Source organism: Buteo buteo, chromosome 21 (assembly GCF_964188355.1).
Source record: "Buteo buteo chromosome 21, bButBut1.hap1.1, whole genome shotgun sequence".
Taxonomy (NCBI): domain Eukaryota; kingdom Metazoa; phylum Chordata; class Aves; order Accipitriformes; family Accipitridae; genus Buteo; species Buteo buteo.
The window spans coordinates 25,344,878-25,364,549 of NC_134191.1; the positions used below are offsets into that span (position 1 = coordinate 25,344,878).

The 19,672-nt window shown below is 42.0% G+C and overlaps 1 protein-coding gene across 10 annotated transcripts in view; it reads right to left on the reverse strand.

The window, feature by feature from the left end:
• Window positions 1-19,672, reverse strand: part of WNK2 (WNK lysine deficient protein kinase 2) — a 117,178-nt gene that overhangs the window by 18,880 nt on the left and 78,626 nt on the right. For 7 of the 10 annotated variants that reach the window (XR_012653861.1, XM_075053121.1, XM_075053115.1 and 4 more), the window contains 12 exons: window positions 17,959-18,124; window positions 17,762-17,878; window positions 17,430-17,597; window positions 17,179-17,224; window positions 15,238-15,354; window positions 13,700-14,766; window positions 12,223-12,295; window positions 10,583-10,638; window positions 9,820-10,505; window positions 8,350-8,564; window positions 6,112-6,327; window positions 5,066-5,164 (listed from right to left, as the gene is read on the reverse strand). Coding sequence is in view for 9 of the 10 variants with exons in the window: in XM_075053121.1 (XP_074909222.1) it covers window positions 5,066-5,164; window positions 6,112-6,327; window positions 8,350-8,564; window positions 9,820-10,505; window positions 10,583-10,638; window positions 12,223-12,295; window positions 13,700-14,766; window positions 15,238-15,354; window positions 17,179-17,224; window positions 17,430-17,597; window positions 17,762-17,878; window positions 17,959-18,124 (3,026 nt within the window). In the remaining variant the exon portion in view is untranslated. The remainder of the gene's footprint in view (window positions 1-5,065; window positions 5,165-6,111; window positions 6,328-8,349; window positions 8,565-9,819; window positions 10,506-10,582; window positions 10,639-12,222; window positions 12,296-13,699; window positions 14,767-15,237; window positions 15,355-17,178; window positions 17,225-17,429; window positions 17,598-17,761; window positions 17,879-17,958; window positions 18,125-19,672) is intronic. The other 3 variants (XM_075053120.1, XM_075053119.1, XM_075053117.1) reach the window with 2 other exon arrangements.

Here is a 19,672-nt window from a genome sequence, read left to right on the forward strand (position 1 = left end):
TTTTGGGGGGTTTTGTTTGGGTGTTGGGATTTTATTTTTGGTGTGGTTCAGGGTTTTTTTTTTTGTTTGGTTTGTTTTTTTGTTGTTTTGTTTTTTTTTTTTTTTCCCAAATTGCCTTGGCTTCCTAATAGGAGGTTTTGATTCCTACTCTATTTATGCAGGAAATGATGTCAATTCAGTTTGTGATAGGAGGCCAAAAATGCTTTCAGGAACAAGCCAAGCTAGTCTGGCTGCAAAGACAAACTGTAAAACAAACCTAAAAGTCCTGTTTTACGAGTCCAAAAAGATACATTGTTCTGCAGGTCTGAGGCCAATTGTTTCCAAATACTTTATTAGTAGGATTTGTGTCTAAATGTGAGATTCTGAACTTCAATTGAAAGTAACCCTGAATGAGTTTCCCTTATGCCTTGTCCAAGTGCAGAAAAATAATCCAGCAGAGTAGCTGAGTTTTCATTTAACCAGACTATGTGTTTTTTTCATTATTATCTCATTACATCCTTCATATGATTTTACATATTCTGTTGGATAGATAGAGTGCCAGAAGTGTACCGAGAACCCTACTTGACTGTCAGATCTTGCCAGACATAAGCACCGTTTCTATTTGAGTGCCAAATTTCCTGAAAGGTATTTTGGACATGGTAAGAAGAATATTGTTATGGTATGGGAGGAGATGAGTATCTGACATGGGGCATGGCAAGTTTATTGTGAAGAAGCACTTGAAAACATGAGCAAAATCAGAGAGTGGGGCAAAAAGCAAGATACAGGATGGATGCGCTTTTTCTCTACAGCCAACCACCATAGATATTTTATGTTACTGTGCCGGAAATGCAGCTTTAAACTCGGAGATTGCAGGTCCAGGTTGACATAGGCTCTGAATGAGTCTTCAAAGGAGAAAGGAGAGACATCAGTCAGAGACTGAGGAAGAGAAAGTAAAGAGGAAGGAAAAAAAGGGAGAAGACATGTTCGTGCTTTGATATGGGTGGCATGAGGAGGAACAGAAGGACTGCTTTGAAAGATTTTCTTATTATTTCATATAGTTTAATGAGGTTTCTATTCCAGGAAAATCAGAAGGACATGACTACAGTAATGTCTTATGCAAGCATGACCAAGTGTAGTTTCTCATCTCAAAGCCTAGATAACAAATACAAGTCACATTCACAACTCAACAATCTGCGTTGCATTTTTTAAATTTTTCCCCTCTTTTCCCTCAGATATACCTTACCTTGCCTATCTCAAAGTTAGCTAGCAACTCCCATTACGGAAACATCAGTGGCAGTAATACTAGAATGCTATTTTCTTGACTATTCTGCAGCATTTCTGCATGTAGTAATAGGTAGTATTTAGCACAACATGTATGCAAATGAAAAGCAACTGCCTGCGAAAAATAAAAGCAGGCAGCTGACTACAGTACGTGCTCAAATGCATGTAAAAAAGTTTAATCACCAACCCCTTCACTTCCTGAAAACCGAGTCACAAGTTTATATGCACCTCAGGTGCCAAATCAAACCTGGGGCCCCCATATGGGTGGGGAAGCAACAGAGAACGGTGATACTAGACAGATTCACAAAATACCTGCATGAGTGGAGCCAACATTAAGGAAAATATTACAGGAGAGTCAATCCCCAAAAAGAGAGCTATTTCTTCCAAACCGTATCACTCCAGCATGTTGCTTGGGAGATGAGAAACATTATCTAAGTGGTGATGTTGCCTGAAGCAGGGACTGACAATCATCAGCTGTGATTGGTTTTAAATTCAAATTCAATTAAAAATGTACTTGGTAAAGCGAATTCACCAGCTTAACTGTATTACTTCTAAAATCAAGGTGTTTAATAGCTGTAAAGTTAAGGTGATAAATAATAATTAAGACTTAATCTAAGACTGCAAAAGTTCAGCAGAGTGTTTTACCTCCAATTCCAGATTTCTTATCTGAGAAATTAAGTAGCTATTATATCATACAGGACAGAAAAAAAATCCACTGTCCCATATTTGCACTCTAACAGCTGCCAAAAAGCTTGAAAGATAAAATAAAATTGAAATGGCAATAAATTGTTAGACCATTTCCATAACTGCATATGCACATACAATACATTAATTACTACAGATTTGACAAAAATCGCTTTACAGAGGATTACAAGTCTAAGCCAACTGGAGCTTTTGAAAATTCCAATTCACAATCAGCGCACTCTTCCCTAAGATGCCCTTGCAATTTAACCCAGGGAAGAAGCTCAGGCTAAAATTATGCTGAAGCCCATCAAAAATATTTTATTCCATGGAAAGTACAAAGGAAAAGTCAATATTGGGCGTGGGAACAGATCAAAATGCAATTCTTGGAGAACCCTGTGAAAGTGTTCCAAGTCTGATGGATCTTGTAATCAGGGCAAGATATTTGTAAAACTATCTTTCATGCATCTGAACGTTTCTCTATAAAAGCGTGCTGCTAATTCGTCTGCTAACACAGTACAGGCCTCACGCTGGAACATCCAAGGCTCCCCAGAGGGCTATTTTTCCTTAATCAAACACCTAGATTCAGAACATTTCTGAAAATCCAGCGCAACTTTTCCCAACGGCTCTCAAACAAACAAAAAAATCCCAGGGAAACCTCGACGTGTGGAACCGCCCGGACACGGCACCAAGCTGCCGGCCCGGCCAGCCGTGTCCCAGCCGCGTCCGCCAGCCCTCGCTCATGGCCCCTCTCCAAGGCTCACTCCCCCGCCTCCGGCGCGGCGAAGGCGCGACCACGCTCCGCGCCTAGTCCGAGCGCTCGGCTCTGCCTGCGCGCCGGGCCAACCTACGTCCCTTCCCGAGGGAAGGAGCACGAGCCAGCTGGCGTTCCCAGCGGCAGCATTGTCTAGCGCTGCTCTTCCCGAGGGCCACGGTCATGGCAGCTCTGGACGCCGGCCTGATGGAACCACCGTCCATCCGTCCATCCTTCCCGCAGCAGTCCCAGCCCCAGCCGCCCGCGGGGAACAACGGGGCTGCACGCAGGCCCATCTCTGTTCCTTCACATACACCCTACCAACCCCCCGGACTCACTGGGAAAATTGGCTAAAATAACCTCCTATCCCCATCAAAACCTACCAGTAATTCCGCTGCGGAAAACTGTCTAGCAACTCAAGTGACAGGCAGCGTCTGAAACTAAGCTGCGCTCCCTGAGCAGCGGTGGCTTTAGACAGACGTGTCAGGGTTAAGTGCCTGAAACTCAGTCCATCTCCTCATATGACTCAGAAATGGGGGAGTGCGAACCTCCTCTCCAAACGCTTCGCCCAGAAGAAACCGAGAAGAGAGCATATGGGCTGAGAACAGAAAGCAATTAGTCGTGCCGAGTTATTTAAGCATCGGAAAACTTCACAATTTGAAGGATTTACATATTCCCTTGGTTTCATTCACAATATCCATGCACCCAAACGTTTTTAATATGCTGGTTTTTAATTGCCATCTCCCAGTCTTTTTGCATCCTACTGAATAGTAATTCTGCGAAAGATTAATGGAACGACTTCTGGGAATTACATGTGCAGAGGAAGAAACTACTGTGTCCGTTATAATACCAAATGGGAAAATCTGTGAACTGAGAATTCCCCTCAGGTTCTCATAAAAAATCCCTGAATGCAAAATTGTCTCACGACTTCAGTAGTCGTTAAAAACTCGCACAATAATAAATTCAGTATGCCGAGCAGTAAACATCAGTTTTCAAGAACCTGAGCGCTTGGACTTTTAGGGACCTCAAACAAAAAAAAAAAATCAAGATTATTTTCTTAAAATATTATTTATTCATAAAATCAGGAGGAGTGTATTTGAGTGGTCTTGTGCCTTTGATCTGTACCACTTGGATAATGATGAGCAATGTAGAACTCCAATGGGAGATCTGATATTAATGCAAATGAACAGTTAGTTAACCAAACATTTTCTCAAGAACATTATTAGCCTTTCTAATGTTATATGTAAGTGGCCTATAGTACCTGTTCAGCACAACATATCTTTATTGTACAAGCAAAATCTGTTTGCCTAAAAAGCAGCATATATGATTGGGTAAAAAGGTCTTAATTTTTTAATTAAATAGCTTGATATCATTTGGTTGAATTGCCAATTACTTTAGAAGTCATACAAACAGGGTACAAATAGCAGGTGCACAATTATTTGAAACAAAAAATACTGGATCCTAGCAATCCATTTCAAAGTATCATCTGAAAATCTGATATTGGTTTTTACTTATTTATGCTTTGATGAACTGCTAATTGACTTCATCTCTGAGGTCACATAAGGTCATAAGAAAATAAACTGAGTAAAGTGCTTCAGCCAGATCAGCTTACACAAAAAAAGTTGATGGTACTCTCCCTTGGAGTAACCAGTTCTTCCTGCTGCTTACGAGTATATAAAAAACTGCTCACTTAAAGTAATTAAAGTGAATGCATGGGGAAAAGCCCACCTAGAAAACAGATTTTGAAAGAACTAGCTGGAGCACTATTGTCTCAGCATTTCCACATGCAAAGAGCGGGGAAAAAAAATTAAAGAAAATAGAGTGGATATAAACAGTACTGTATATTGTGTTAATACAGCCCTTGTATGGAAGTTATACCCTTCAGTGACCTTCTAGTATTGTATCAGCTTGCTACATGCATGTCTTCATAGTCCAAACATGTGTGAAAGAGACCATTCGTCTACAGGATGGATTTCTTTTTGTTGTCGCTGGAACCGGGACAGCAGACATGTATATTTGCCACATTGCAAATAAAATTACTTCAACATAAATCACATAACGTACAAAAGCTTTGATAAGTCCAGGGTAAAATTTACCATAAGGCTATAATAATAAATGATGAGATCTTCCACACATGCTTTTGGTGCCCAGGCACGAGCCAAAAGCAGTGCAAAAAAAGCTTTCATATGAAAAATTAATATAAATAAGGTGTGTTCATGATGATTACTTAAAAGAAAGATAAAAAGAAAGAAAAGATGGGTCAGAAAAAGGGGCATCCTGCCAAACATATTAGAGATATAAAACATGAAATTGGAAAAAGGGGTAAAAGAAAGATGGACTGTGATAAAATACAAAAGAACAAATACAAACAGATGGACAAAGACACAGGTCCACTGAGGAATCTGGTACGAGGTTTGCTACTAGATTTATAGGTCACTCTCTCAGACGTTTGGTGGAAAACCGTCCAGCCTGCAAATGAATATAAAGGGAAGAAAACAAAGACACTTATAAAGTACAAGTAGCTGTGATCAGATGTCCTATACCATCAGTCAAATCAGCTTTGTTAGTTAAACATCCACATCTCCATTTTAACTTTGCCAAAGAGGAGTAAGTTAATTGACCATACACAAAGGATGCAATAACAGCAGAAGAGAACAGATAGATATTTTGTAGATTAGTTTGGCAGGATGTGCAATGAGAGGAAGGTATTTTAATCATCATTATAACTTCCAATATGCATGGCAACGAGATCAGTCAAAGCCTACGGAGGTGTGCAATACACAGAAGTATCAGAGGTTGGGACTGGAGAACACAGCCAATCCACAGTCATTTAGCTGGGACTCCAAAATCATGCACAAAGCTAACCCCTTAGATAAAGGAAACATAACTTAGTTCTCTGGTTTTGGTTTGCCTTCCCCCCCCCCCCCCTTTTTTCTTTTTCTTTTTTTTTCTTCTCATGACCAAGATGGTTTGGTAGCTTATAACGAGGAACTCCGGGTCTACCAGTATCAAGGGGCTAAAAAAAGAAAGCCCCACATGAACCAAAGCAAACAATCTCCTACCCTTCTATATCTTTTTAGTTTTCCTTTTTTTCTCAGAAATCTGTAAGGCAGACTCCAGAAAAGGTGTCAGTATAAAGCCACTGCTGGCAAAAATCAAAGGTATTTCCTTCCTAAAAATTAGCATGCCCTCTTGAGTGTTGAGTCTTAACACTTGGTAAGACACTTTACTTTTGTTCTTCTGACAATACTGCAACAATCTTTTTAAAGATAAGCCAGTAATTTGGATTGTCAAAGGTTCATGTTCCCATATCACTAGAAGTGAAATCCACTCCTAAAAAGTTCAAGCATAAGGGAAGCAAATTAATTTTAGCATGTGCTGGAAGACATGCCGAAGAGCTGGTATGAAAAAATCACCTTGGCCAGAGCTTGCGTTCACGTCACCTCCTTCGGGGCCTAAGCCGGAGCAGATGTCAGAAGACAAAGAGGCTTTGACAGAGCACGGCTGCTGTGTCTGAACAGCCTTCCCAAAGGTGGCTGATGCAGGGGAAGTTACCGCTGCTGCTTCGGGAGATCCAGGCTGAGTTTTAGTTGTTTCTTTGTGGGGTGAGTCTTTAGAGTCTGAAAGATTACCTGAAAGAGCAAACAAACAAAATACAAGCAATGGCAAGTGCTAGGAAATCACTGCATAAAAGTCAGTGCCTAAAAATAATCGTTAATTTGCCACCAAGAGGAACAGTGGTTTACAATTCTGAAGTACTGTATGAAGCGCAGACTTTACAGCTAGCCTGCACCAGAAAATAATCTACACATACTATCGCTGATCCAGTTTCTCCAAGAAGCTTATGGAGTAGGTTTGATTTTTACAGTTTCTTTTCTGCATTTTTCAGAAAGGCTGGAGTCAGGACCTCACAAGGAGCACTGCTGAAATAAAGTGAGAGCTGCAGAAGTGCCTGTGTAGGAGGATGAATGCACAGAACGGCTGAGCAGCGCATGTAGGTTTGCTCTCAAACATGAAAGGTGAAAGCAAGCAAATGGAGAGAAATAAAAAGTTGCTGCAAAGACATGAGGAACTTTTTATTTTATCTATCTACATGGATATCCCGGGGTAAAGAGGCTTTACCACCAGAATACCTTTGTAACCATTTGTTACGTGGATTCATCAGCAAAAGCATCTAACAGTGGAAATGACAATTACAACAGTAACTGTATTAGAAACTGCCTGCCCTTGATCCCTGAGAAAGGACCTAGGAAGGCCAAAAAATGAGGAATCTATGTAGTCAAGGATGAGAAGACTCAGGCATGAATACAGATTCTCAAAGATAATGCGAACTTCACACAGTGCCTCAAAAAACTGGAAAATAACACAGAAGAAATGCATGAAGGAAAGCATGCACCAAAGTAGCAGTCTGACTGAGCAGATTTCTGTTCTCTAACTGAAGGTGACAAGGAGAAAAAATAAAAAAAAATAAAAAAAAAAAGGAGAATTGGGACATTTTATGCAGAAATAAGCTATAACTCTTTGGACTGGGGTAGCACACTGATATAAGCCAAGATCCATGAATGGAGACAGATGTGGGTTTTGTGACTAGACAGAGGGGAAAAATGGCTAGAGAGAACCCAAGAACAAACTGGAAAATGAATGGACCAAGGATAACAGACATTCAGAGTATCTCATCACAAGGGAAGGAAGTAAACCCCATGCATGTCAGCCAAGCAGCAGCTAAAGAGGTATAAAGCATTGAACATCGCTTCAGTTCTTGTAGGCAAGAATACTGAGATCAACATGGATCACAGAATATCTTGCCTCTGAATGTCTTTCTTTTTCCTATCTCAGTTGAAATCCTTAATTAAAAGCAAAAACCTCCAAAACACTCTGTCTAGAATTAAGATTGATGCAATGAAATTCGAAGTGGACCTGTGAAGCAGTGACTTTCAAAACAAGAGCTACCAGGTTTGAAATACAGGGCTAATGCTGGAAGTGCTGCTGCTCCTCTAAATAGCAGCATGAACTGCAGCATGAACCGAGTTGAAGAAAAATGATTCATATTCTATTCTATATTTTGTTGAAGAAATAGGTACTGGGGTATATCAACATTTCCCAGTTAAATTTTATCTTCATACTTTCCAAAGAGATAGTGACTCAAGACTGTACTACTGTTTGAAAAATCTCAAGCTACTTCAGGTGGTCAAAGCATCTATCACAGTTTGGTAACCCACCCTTTGAGGGAGCAAATGCAATCCAATCTTATCTATATGGCATCTTGTAGGAAAAAATAAACAACAACAAGATACAGCACATAATCAATAGAGGATAATAGCACCTAAGAATTGAATACAAATATCAATAAATTGCATTTGGAGAAGGGAAGGGAAAATGTAACCAGGCTGTATTCCAAATTAAAGTGGAGTATTGTTTCTCTGCCAAGCATTATAACCAATACAGAGAAGGTATGTATGGTTCAGCACTGGGTGGCTGTAATAAGCCTGTCCCAAAGGAAGCCCACTTCAAAAACAGTTTGCAGTATGCAAACTTGAGTTATAGTATTAAAACCAATAAAAATTCAGTGCCTTTCCTGCAGTTCATGCAATTACACAGTAGAACCACAACCAACACAAACAACGTGTGTATGGAAAGCAACCTAGTGTACCTACTTGTGCTTGATGTTCCACTCCTGAGCTGCTGGACCAGAGGGTTTAATAGTTTTCCACCTTTCAATTTGTTTTTGCTGGTTCTTCGGCGACGGCTGCTTGGTGGGGCTGAGTGAAGGAACCCCAAGTTGGGAGGAAGGGGTTTCCCTAACCGAATATACAGTGCCTCTATCTCATTCTTCTGCTGAGTCTGAAGTTCAGCAATTTCTTTCATATGCCTAAACATAAAAAAAACAAAACAACCCCTGCTAGTGATGTATCTGGTGTAGCACCACATCTTGACAGCATAATTAGTTATAAAAAAAAGAAACAAAACAGTCTTTGATTATAAAACAATCAACTGCTCATCCAAAAGTATGTGAAACTATAACAATCTACGTGGCAAAAGTGGTGACTGACTTCTCAAATATTCGTTTATAAGACAGAATCCTGGACAGCTAAAAAGATTTTCAACATCCTCAGTAAAATCAACTGATTTTGACATGAGATCTGACAGGAACTCCAAACTACTCCAGAATTTTTCTCTTTAAACCAGTTGCTTCAAAAAAGTTAAGTCTCAAGGCATGTACATCAGTTTGAAGAAGTTCAACATGAAGAAAACCAAAAGTGTTTCCCATAAAAATGCCATTAGCACATGAATCATTACCTTATTTATAATGCAGATTTCATGATGCCACCAAGTCAGTTTAAAGGTTTTGTATTATTGTAGTTCTGTTTTAAAAAGATGCACCATCTGTATTCAATAAAACCATTATACCTTAAAATAAAGTTTAACATTTTGGTTAAACTAGCATCTAATGCTAGTTTTTACCCTTCATCCACCAGGAAAGAAAACATTCAAATTTAAAGAAGCTAGCTCTCAGGACTGGCAGCACGACAGACTCCTGCCAGGCTCACCCAGCCTGCCGCTGAGACTGGACCGATGACTTGATGAGAGATCCGATGGGAGGCGAAGCGAGGGTCTTACCTGCCTAATAGATACTTGGTTATCTACTGTAAAAGCAAGTATGGGAACAGTGATGAGTCTGTAGATCTGATAGTCTAAATCACCCTTGCAGAGAGGGCACAAAGAGAACACTACAGCAGCTGTCTACACAGGCATCCAGATTGTTTTATGTCACCTCAAATAGCGTCCATGTGGGAACCTACTATCACATCCATTACAAGTTCTATTTTTTGCTACATATCAACATAGCTTTTCAGTAAGGAAACTGGATATCACAGCAGAAATATTTGGGGGTTTAAAAAAGTTATTATTGAATTATTCTTCTAAATGGAATTGACAAATAAAGGGATGCATAAAAGGATGCAGTGTGACATTTGGGGGAAGGTCCTAGCGATGCCTAATTTGCCCAGAACCAGTTTACTCATCACAGCTATGAAAACCACATATTTGCATAGGATGATATGCAGAGATGCTGCCCAGGTATCTTAACACAAGCTTCCCTAGCATTGTTTGCAAACACAACATACTTTTCTCTCAGGTTCTGCAATTCTTTCTTCATATCTGCGTCTTCAAATTCCGAGTCATTGTCGCTGCTCATGTATGATGACTGCGAGTGGAAAGATGTTATGTTGATGGTAGGAATTTTTGTTCCTTGCCCATTAGGTGAATCGAGGCCTGGCGAGCTAGCTTTGCCAGATCTTTGCAGGAAAGCAGCTGCTTTTTTAATTAAGTCAGTGGCTGCACTACTGCTTGGGGGGGACAGTTGGGCAGCAGCAGCCGACTGACGATGGAAAGGCTCATCAGCAGAATCACTTGAACCCTGGTCACAGAGGACATCGACAGAAGTGGCTGTCTGCACCCGTCGGACAGCTGTCTTCAGATCAGGGCTGGAAGGTAGCTCATCCAAATAGACATCTGGGGGTGCCGAGAACCGTAAGCAATGCGGCGCTGTTAAAGTTAATTCGTCTTGCGTGCTGATTACTGAAAACCTGCCAATTGTTTTGGCTGGTGTACCGCTATCATGAGTTTCAGCCTGTTTTCCATAGGAACCAGAGTCTAGAGAGTCATCCCTTTGAAGGTTATTTATCACCCCATCTGCTGTAGATATCTGTGTTACATTATCTGTGTGTGCAGACGAAGTCATAGTCTTTGCCTTCTCGCTCCTTTTAGAAGTTTCCATCTGTTTAGTTATGCTTGATGGTGTAGGTGCAACCTGGAGAAAATAACAGAGATTAATTTTGAAAGTAACTGTAACAATCAAACATAAAACTGCTCCTAGTTTCTGGTTACCTGAAGGAGGCCTTTTGTTGTAGCAGCAGGAGCTGAAGTGATGCTCGCAGCTGAACCTGTTTTACAAGTTGGGAAAAAAAAAAATAAATTCATGTCTGGAATGCTTTAGTATAATAAAAGACAACATGTTTATTGTGATAAACTGAAGTGTGATAAAGTGTAGCACTGAAGAATAATTTAAATAGCCAATCTCTGTAATACAGGATCTATAATGCAGGAGGCAATATCGAGGACAATATAAAATATCTGCGGGTAGGCACTCTTCAATCTACTGATCTGGGGAATTCAAATAATAATAGGAGTGTGGAATTTCATTAGTCAGTTGAAAATTTTTAAGTAGAAAACCTGAAGAAGAATGAAATCTGCATGGTACATTGGGCCTGCATTACTAAGGTGTTCTTGATGTCTCGAAAAAGTAATTGCACTTGGCTATGCGTGCATACAAAATGCTGCAGCTGACCACAGGCGGACTGGTATTTCACACCTTTCATTTGACAGACACCAACAATTAAAAGTGCCTGAAATGAAGTTAAACGCACATTGCTGAAAGTGGAAATTACAAGCTCAAAAGACAGCCTCTCAGACAACAGAAGCACGCAAGAAGCAAAATATCAGTGGCAGTAATCAAGATGCTATTATTTCATGACCTGGACACTGGTTTTGAAGTTAAACCAATAAAGGCAAGCTTTTCAGAAAGCTGCTTTCTTATGGCACATTGCACAGAGCGAACATAAGGCAAAAATCTGTCACTTCATAGTTCTGAAATGGTGAAATACATCACTGCTTGATGGTATCTAAGATACATTAATTTTACTACAGAGTGCTACATTCCACTTGCACACTCTCTTCTTTGTCCGTAGCGAGACAGATGAATGCAGGCAACCCAAAGTTTTCCCCTCTCACACTGACTTAAAAACAGTGGACGGCCTATGTCCACCAGGACAAGATTGATCTACGTTGTTGCACAAACCCAGTAGCCAGCTTTGCCACAACAATCGCAAAAAAATATATATTATAAGCCCTCCCCAACCCCACCCAGGAGAGCAGGAGCAGTTTTGGGTTCCTCAACCCTTAAAACTTCCCATGACTTGCAAGACAGGTAAATGGAGCATAATAAATACCCAGTTTCTTACTATGGCTCCTACTACGTTATTATAGGAAGTGCTGTTGTATCTACAAGTACCGAAAGAAAAGTACTCTTTACTAGTTCTCTGTGGGGCTTTCTTGAAAATCTTACCGGCTTCCCCCCAAGGGCTACCCTCAATCATGTTATTTTTGTCAACATGTTTTTATGAAACCTAGAAAATCCAATGGATTTTCTGTTTGGACTTTTTCAGGGCACTGGAAATTTATTATTGGGAATGTAGCCTTCCATGTGAATACTCTATACCTGTACCACAGACATATATTATATATTTATGGTTTAAAATAAATCTGCCTGTGAGGCAGTTTCTTTCCAGGAAGCTTGACAGAACTGAGATGTTTAATATTAGTTATATTACAAATAGGATTGGCAATGCCTTGTGCTGGGCAGTGCTCTGCAGTTAACCAGAAGGATGAGCAGCAAGAGGACACCGGAGAAGAGGACCACATACTAGTACAGATGCATCATTGCCATTCATCACTGAAAGGAGCATTACCTTTTCTGCTTGCTGACCCACCTCTTGCTTCTGAGGAATGAGCACTGATGCCGGTGACCTCCGACTTTTCAAACTTTTGGTAAAAAGAAAAAAGAAAAAGAAGTTCAGTCTCATGCACAAAGCAGAAAGGCAATGCATTCTCCTTCCCTCTCTCTCCCTCTCGCTATTGTGGAATATTAAACTATTTTATAGTGTCTGTGGAGGTGGCCTTCTAGCTTTTCCTTCAACTCCTACATTTTTTTTCCGCCTTTGGAAGAAAAAAGCAGTGGCAGTGTCACAGAGGAAACTGCAGCCTAAGTTACTAAAAAACAGGCACTGAATTATATATATCAGTTTGGGTTTTGCTCTGGTTTGTTTCTCCAGCCAGACTGTACATTATTCCTCTGTATGTCTGTCTTCAGAAATTCTATGTGTCTCTTTTCTTATTGGCACAGATTTTAATAGGACAAATTCAAATTACTGGAGAGACCTAACACCTTTCATAGAGAGAGAATTTTATCTGCCGTAGAAAGTAATTTATCATTATAAACAATATGCTTTAAAGCATTACTCAAGCGCAGCTGTCTCTCCTGTAACATACAGCATCTTTCAAGCAGTTGATACAGTTCATCCAGCTGACACTACACGGAACAGCCTCCTCTTTGCTAGTGGGGATGTAATCATCTCCAGAAATGCTACTTTTCAAGGAGCACTGATCTTCTAGAAGAAAGGGCTGCAAATCTGTTGAATTTCATAAACTCAGGATTTTATCTGAAAGAATGCAACACAGGTGCACAGTTGAGACACCGAGTAAATAATGACCCAGACCACCTGCTCCAGCTTTCCTTAGATGCTTCCCAGTGAAGTCTTGCTCTGCCAAGTTCAGGAGAAGACAAAAGAAATCATTACTGGAAGCAGAGCAAGCTTCTACCCATGGAGGGTCTTCCCTTAGCTGCAGCACTTGAACAAAGCAAAGGCTCCTGAAGTGTTTATTTTATTCAGACTGACTTGGAAGGCGGGCATTATAATCACTGACATTAATTTACACTAAAAAAACCAAACCAACAACTTTCCTATTGAAGCATGACTGTCTTCATCAGAACTTGAATGACTATACCCCTCGTGTTTTACATTCATAAGCTACAAAAAAATCATCATGTTTCTGCCTGCTTTAGAAACAGGACACAAGAGGAGGAGAATGAATTAAGATGATATACCACTTTTAAACCCGAAGGAAAAGTTTGGCTTTCACTAACAAGCATTTATGTAAAAGGAGTCAGAATGCATCTGACAGTAAAATTTTAGGAGAACCTTCTCGCTGGAAAGCAGTCAACAGCCAAAAGGCAATATACCCAGGAGCAGAAACATAACGATGTTCAGAGAAGCAAGAAATCTATACATGTCCTACCACAGGCTGTTCGGGTCTGAGCTCTGCTTCGGTGCTGTGCTTAACAGCCGGATTTGGGGGTAAGAAGGGCAGAGCTGTCACTGGACTAACCGGTGTTGGGTAGGGCGAGACCTCGGGTGGGACGAGCGGCACCGACTGGGCCTCGGCAGCAGCTTTCGCCTCCTGGCCTCTCTCCTGTTCTCTCACATCCAACGCCGATGCGGGAACCCGGTCTTCAGGAAAAGGTGGCAAGCTAAATTCAGCGTCGCCCTGTTCTAGTGGGACAGAGGTGTCGGGAGTCCCCGCCGAGGCAGAAGAAGTAGGAACGTACTCCTGGTAAAGCAAATTGCGCAGTTTCTCATCGAGGCTTTTTATGGTGTTGTCCACGAAGTCCACCCGGGGCGGCCCCTCCCCGTCGGACTCGGCGGTGCCGGGCTGCTGCTGCGGCAGCAGGCCGATCCCCACGCCGGCGCAGGCCGCGGGCTGCGCCTGGGGCAGCACGGCGTGCTGCTGGGCCGCCGCCGCCGGCACCTGCGTGGGGCTCTGGAGCTGAGGCCCGGCCAGGCCGAGAGGATCGGCCGCGGCGGCCGCAGGGAACGCCTGGCTCACGAAGGAGTGCTGCGCCACGCCGGGCTGGCCGGCCTCCGGCAGGTAAGGGACCTGCGCCGCGGGCTGCCGCTCCAGCACGGCGGCCTCCGGGAGCGCGGGCGGCGGGCAGAGCTCCGCCGCCTTCGCGGGAGCCACCGGCGCTGGCTTGTGCGGCCCGACGCTGCAACACGCTATCTCCACGTCGGGGACGCAGGCGCCCTCGTCGCCGTGCGGGTGCTGCGGCGCGGGGGCGGCGTCGGAAGGCTCCTCCGGCGCGGCGGCACGGGGCGCGGGGGTGCCCGGCTGAGCGGGCATCGCCGCCTTCAGCGGAGAATACTCCGGCTGGCCGCTGTTGGCAGCCGCCTGCTCCAGGACGCTCGGAGCGGGTCCCGGCAGCACCGGAGCCGGGAACTCCGCCTGGCTCGGTAAGCCGGTGGAAGGTGCTGCGGCGGGAACTTGTGCCAAAGCTGGAGAGGCTCCGACGGGGCTGTCGCATACGCCTGCTTGTAGGGGAAGCTGCTGACCAGCTAAGGCGCCAGGCGGATCTGTCACCGCGGAGCTCGCTTGCTGATCGTCCGACTGCTCCAGGTCTAGAAGGAACACAAACATCGGGTTGACTTTTCAGGAGCCGCACAGAACGAAGGAAGGTCACTGCAAAACCCCCTGGCTAGCTGCAGCGACAACCACATCTAGCCATAACACGTTAGTGCCGCCGGTCAGAAAACAACCATTATACAAGTCAAATTAGAATCCAAAATTGCAGGTTGTGCAAAAATATCTCACTGAAAAGACACTGCTTATTAAAACATCAGTGACTAGAACTTCGGCTACCTTACAGTGTAAGGCAGAGTTAAAATACTGAGACTGTCCTGAAACTCAAATAAACATTCCTACTTTGGTTCTATACCAGGAACATACTTAAGATGCGTAACTTAAAATTCATCATTTTCTTCCTCCAACTAAATGAAGCGAAACAATCACAGCTAAGTCAGGCAAGAATAGAAGAGAGGTGGCACGGCGGCTTCAGAGAAGAAAACATGTTCTATAAAGTTTGTAAATACCTGGCCCTTCAGACTGCTGTGTACTCTGAGGTACGGGTGGAGAAAATTCTGGTGCATCAGTAGTGGGGTTTTCCACAACAGGACATATAATAAACCACCTTTTTCCAGTATGCAAAACTAGAGATGAAAAGGAAATAAAAAGTAAACACAAAAGCTTCCATTCATTCCAGATCATCTCTCAAAACCTAGTCTTAATTTCCATGTTTAGAAAGAAAATTAGAACTTCTACAGTATTAGCCAAGATTAAATCAATGGCTCCTAATTTGATTCTCATCTCTTCTGGAAGGGAGACAGTGATGCCTCCTGATTCTGCCATGTATTTTAAGTTATTTGAAAATTTATTTTCAAGTGTTCATACTTTTAGAGGGGTAATAGTTACATACATGAAAATTTTCTTAACTGTACTATGGACAGTTTTCTCACAATGAAAAATTTGTTACTTTTGCAAAGTTAATCCAGCTTAACTTTTTGTCCTGGTTTCAGCTGGGATAGAGTTAACTTTCTTTCCAGTAGCTTACCAGCTGGTATAGTGTTATGTCTTGGATTTAGTATGAGAAGAATGTTGATAACCCACTGATTTCAGTTGTTGCTAAGTAGTGTTTATACCAAGTCAAGGATTTTTCAGCTTCTGATGCCCAGCCAGCAAGAAGGCTGGAGGGGCACAAGGAGTTGGGAGGGGACACAGACAGGGCAGCTGACCCAAACTGGCCAACGGGCTATTCCGGACCATGTGACGCCATGCCCAGTATATAAACTGGGGGGAAGTTGGCCGGCGGGGGCGGATTGCTACTCGGGAACTAACTGGGCATTGGTCAGTGAGTGATGAGCAATTGTATTGTGCATCACTTGTTTTGTATATTCCAATCCTTTTATTATTATTGTCATTTTATTGTTGTTGTTGTTATCATTATTAGTTTCTTCCTTTCTGTTCTACTAAACTGTTCTTACCTCAACCCACAAGTGTTACCTTTTTTTTTTACATGATTCTCTCCCCCATCCCACTGGGTGGGGGGAGTGAGTGAGCAGCTGTGTGGTGCTTAGCTACTGGCTGGGGTTAAACCACAACACTCTTCCAGTTACCTGCTGGGGTTAAACCCCGACACTCTTCCATGTTGGAAGTTTTCTAGCTAATATTTCCTTCCACATCTTATCTCAAAGCTTGGCACATGTAAATGGCAAACCAGAACTATACAGACTCTAAGTTTCATTAGTAGAAATACAGTTGTTATGTTAAAAAAGGTGTACTGAGAAAATTTTGTGATGTTTACAGGCCAAAAAATAAACAAGATCTTTTGCGCAGGAAGTCTAGTTTGAAGGATTCCCAATTTCTGCAGTTGTCAGAGAAGTTCTAAGTTATCCTTCTTCCCCTGTCAGCATCGAGCAAATACACAGCGCCACATGCAATAACAAGAATTTTGGAAACGATGCTTTCTTCAGCAGAGGTTTCATTTTTCCCACCATCACACACTTACAGAGAGAATCAAGGCCAGTTGCCTTCCCATTCAGTTTGTCTGTAAAACTCATAAGACACGATTGTGTTCACAAGGCCAAGATCCCTCCCGTAATACCGAAGTAGCTGAAAACTTATGGCTTAGAAATTTCAGCTAAATTACCAACGCAAACATAACCTTTTAGCTTTCTCTTGCAAACATAGTTATTGTTGTGAAAAGAGTACACTTGCCCGTACCTTCTTGACTTTTCCACCACTGATTATCAGCTTGTGTAACACAGGGCTTCCCTAAACATCCCCAGATGTTAGATTCATCCAGGTTAGCCCTCCGATCTTCCAGGTTGCTAACAGCAGGGACCACTGTTATATTTCTAGATTTATTTCCAAACACCAGTAACCCGTGGATTTCTTCCTGAATCTAGCAAACTTCTGCATAAACTCATCATTGCCTTAAAGCTTGAGATTAAGTTTGTATTCAAAGGCACATTTACCGTTTTGTTGATATACGGGTGTCTTCATTTGAGACTGCCGCTTCTCCTGTTAAAAAAAACAACAAACAACAACAAAAAAATAGAAGAACGAACTTCCTCATATCAATGCAAGAGGAGTATCACTCCAAGGAGCACTCATATCCTAAACCTTCATGGAGTAAAAGCATTATTTTTCTAGCTAAGAAACTTTTGGGTTTTTTAACACAGGATGTAAAACTAATTTACAGTAACTGGCTCTTAACATTTCTTACCTCGTTCATTTCCAGTCTATCAGTATCTTGCTGGGGACTCGTTCCCTGATCAGAACTTCGTTCTCCTTCTGTATCTTCACTGAGCATATCTTCTGCTTTATCAATAATATCTTTCATTTGTTCAATAAATGTCTCTTTTTCACTCTGCAATATGAATTCATTCTCTACCTACAAGGCCACATCAAAATAAAGAGGAAAACAGTAATGTTTTGATTAATGCCTTGTTCCACAGCTACCAGAAAGCTCAGGGAACAAGCACATGCGAGAATAAAGTTGGCTGAAGCAACTTGGTGCATTAGGAGACGGCAGGCAGCTGCATCACCAAGTCTTACCATGTAGGTAGCAATTTCCTCTGGTGCATCACCATCCAAATCAAACTTAAAAGTCACCATTTTGTGATTGTGTGTTTCAAGCTGGCACTCCACCATTTTATCGCCCGTGTTACAAACCTGCAGGCAAAGATTAACAACAGTTATTTCTGGCAAAGTCAAAGGAATCCTGAATTTACCTTCAAAGAGGTTGTACTTGCATTTAATATGGTCAGTTTTGGTCTGCTGGACTTCTCCTGGCGTGAACGAGCGCGTGTAGATTTCTTATGTTTCTTCGAAGACTTTCCTTCTTGTTTTCCACTTCCTATTGCTCCTTCAAAGCTGTCACTCATCTCTTTACCCGAAGCAACATCTGGACTCATGTAGCTTTGTAATAGAAAGGAAGAAAAACCACAAAATAAAACCACCGTCACACACGATGGAGTTATGCATAGGTAAGATACACAACAACAGAGACTGCAAAAAGAAGTGCACATCTGCACTCTTTTGGCCCAAACTGAGCCAGCTACTGAAAGATGCTCAGTAAGTAAAGGGAACTACTCCAAGTCAGGCATGTACTCTGGCTACCACACCTACTAAGAAATGATCTGTTAACATTTCTGCCAATACCACAGGGGAAGTCCCATCACTCTTAATATATCACTACATACCCCTAATCCCTTCACTTCAGGGATCTGTACAGTCCTTCCCTGAACTGCACAAGTTCCTGACTTTCTAAGGTCCAGTTTTCTTAACTCCTGCCTGTCTGCACTCACAGCAGAAGGTCTAAACAGGGTCAGTTTGTGTTTGTTGGAGATGAAGGAAAAGAGTGAGAAGTCGGTACAGTATCCCATAAGAGCCTGCCTCTCCTCTCCCTGCAGTTCTCAAGGATCAGAAAGAAGGTTTTATGCCACAATATCCCAGATGACCAGCCAGCAACAGTGTATTATTTTTAGCAGCCAAAACAGAAGCTGCTAACAACCTTATTGTAATATGACATGTACAGAAAACGTCAACATGCAAGTAATTTGCAGGAAATTTTCAGAGGTTCATAAAAACCATGTCAGGAAGGAACCTTGTAAGCCCATCTGGCCTATTTATTACCCCAAGGTATGATCAGCTCTGTCTAAACCAGTCTTGACAGAGGTTTATGTAAGCTGATCTTACAAAGCTCCCGTGAGATTTCATAAGCTTCCTGGACAATTTATTCCCGTGTTCATTTAGCCACACAGGCATAAAAGAATTTAAGTCTAACTTATGGATCCCTTTCTTAAATTTAAGGCTTTTACTTCTTGTTCTGCACTACTTGCACAGAACAGCTTATTTCTACTCCCTTTGCAGCTACCTTGTACGTGTAACTCAAAGTGAACACATTTTGCACACAGGCTATACTCTAGATCACATTTTTGTTGCAACTGCCAGCCATTTGATTTGCATGCCATTACCCTCTGCTCTACTAAACCACAACCCAGCTCCAGCACTGAGTTACCTATAGATCTCCCTCTACGACTACAAGATGGGTGCTGACACAGGCTCTCCGTGCTGCTGCAGTCACGTCAGCTTTTCAAACACAATTGTGGAACAGGCAAATTAGAATTCAAAAGATGACTGAAAATTTGGTGTGCCTTTCTACAACAGACTAGATAGACAAAATGAAGTCATTTTGTCTAACTTATTTATAGCCAGAACTAACCTATGGTCACAAAAAATTAGATTTCACTTTCCACACAGTATTTAAAAGCAGCAAGTTCTTGGGAAAAAAGGTTCCATTTTAAGGTTGCAGGGTTGCATTGACTTCTGTCAGGCTAACTTTTTTGGTGGGGTAGAAAGAAAACAGTAAGAGAGAGGTGTCTTCAAAGTTCATGAACTTAACTTATCCTGTCTATTCAGGAAAATAGAAAAGGGTCACTAAAATCCTAACACGAAAGCTTTATA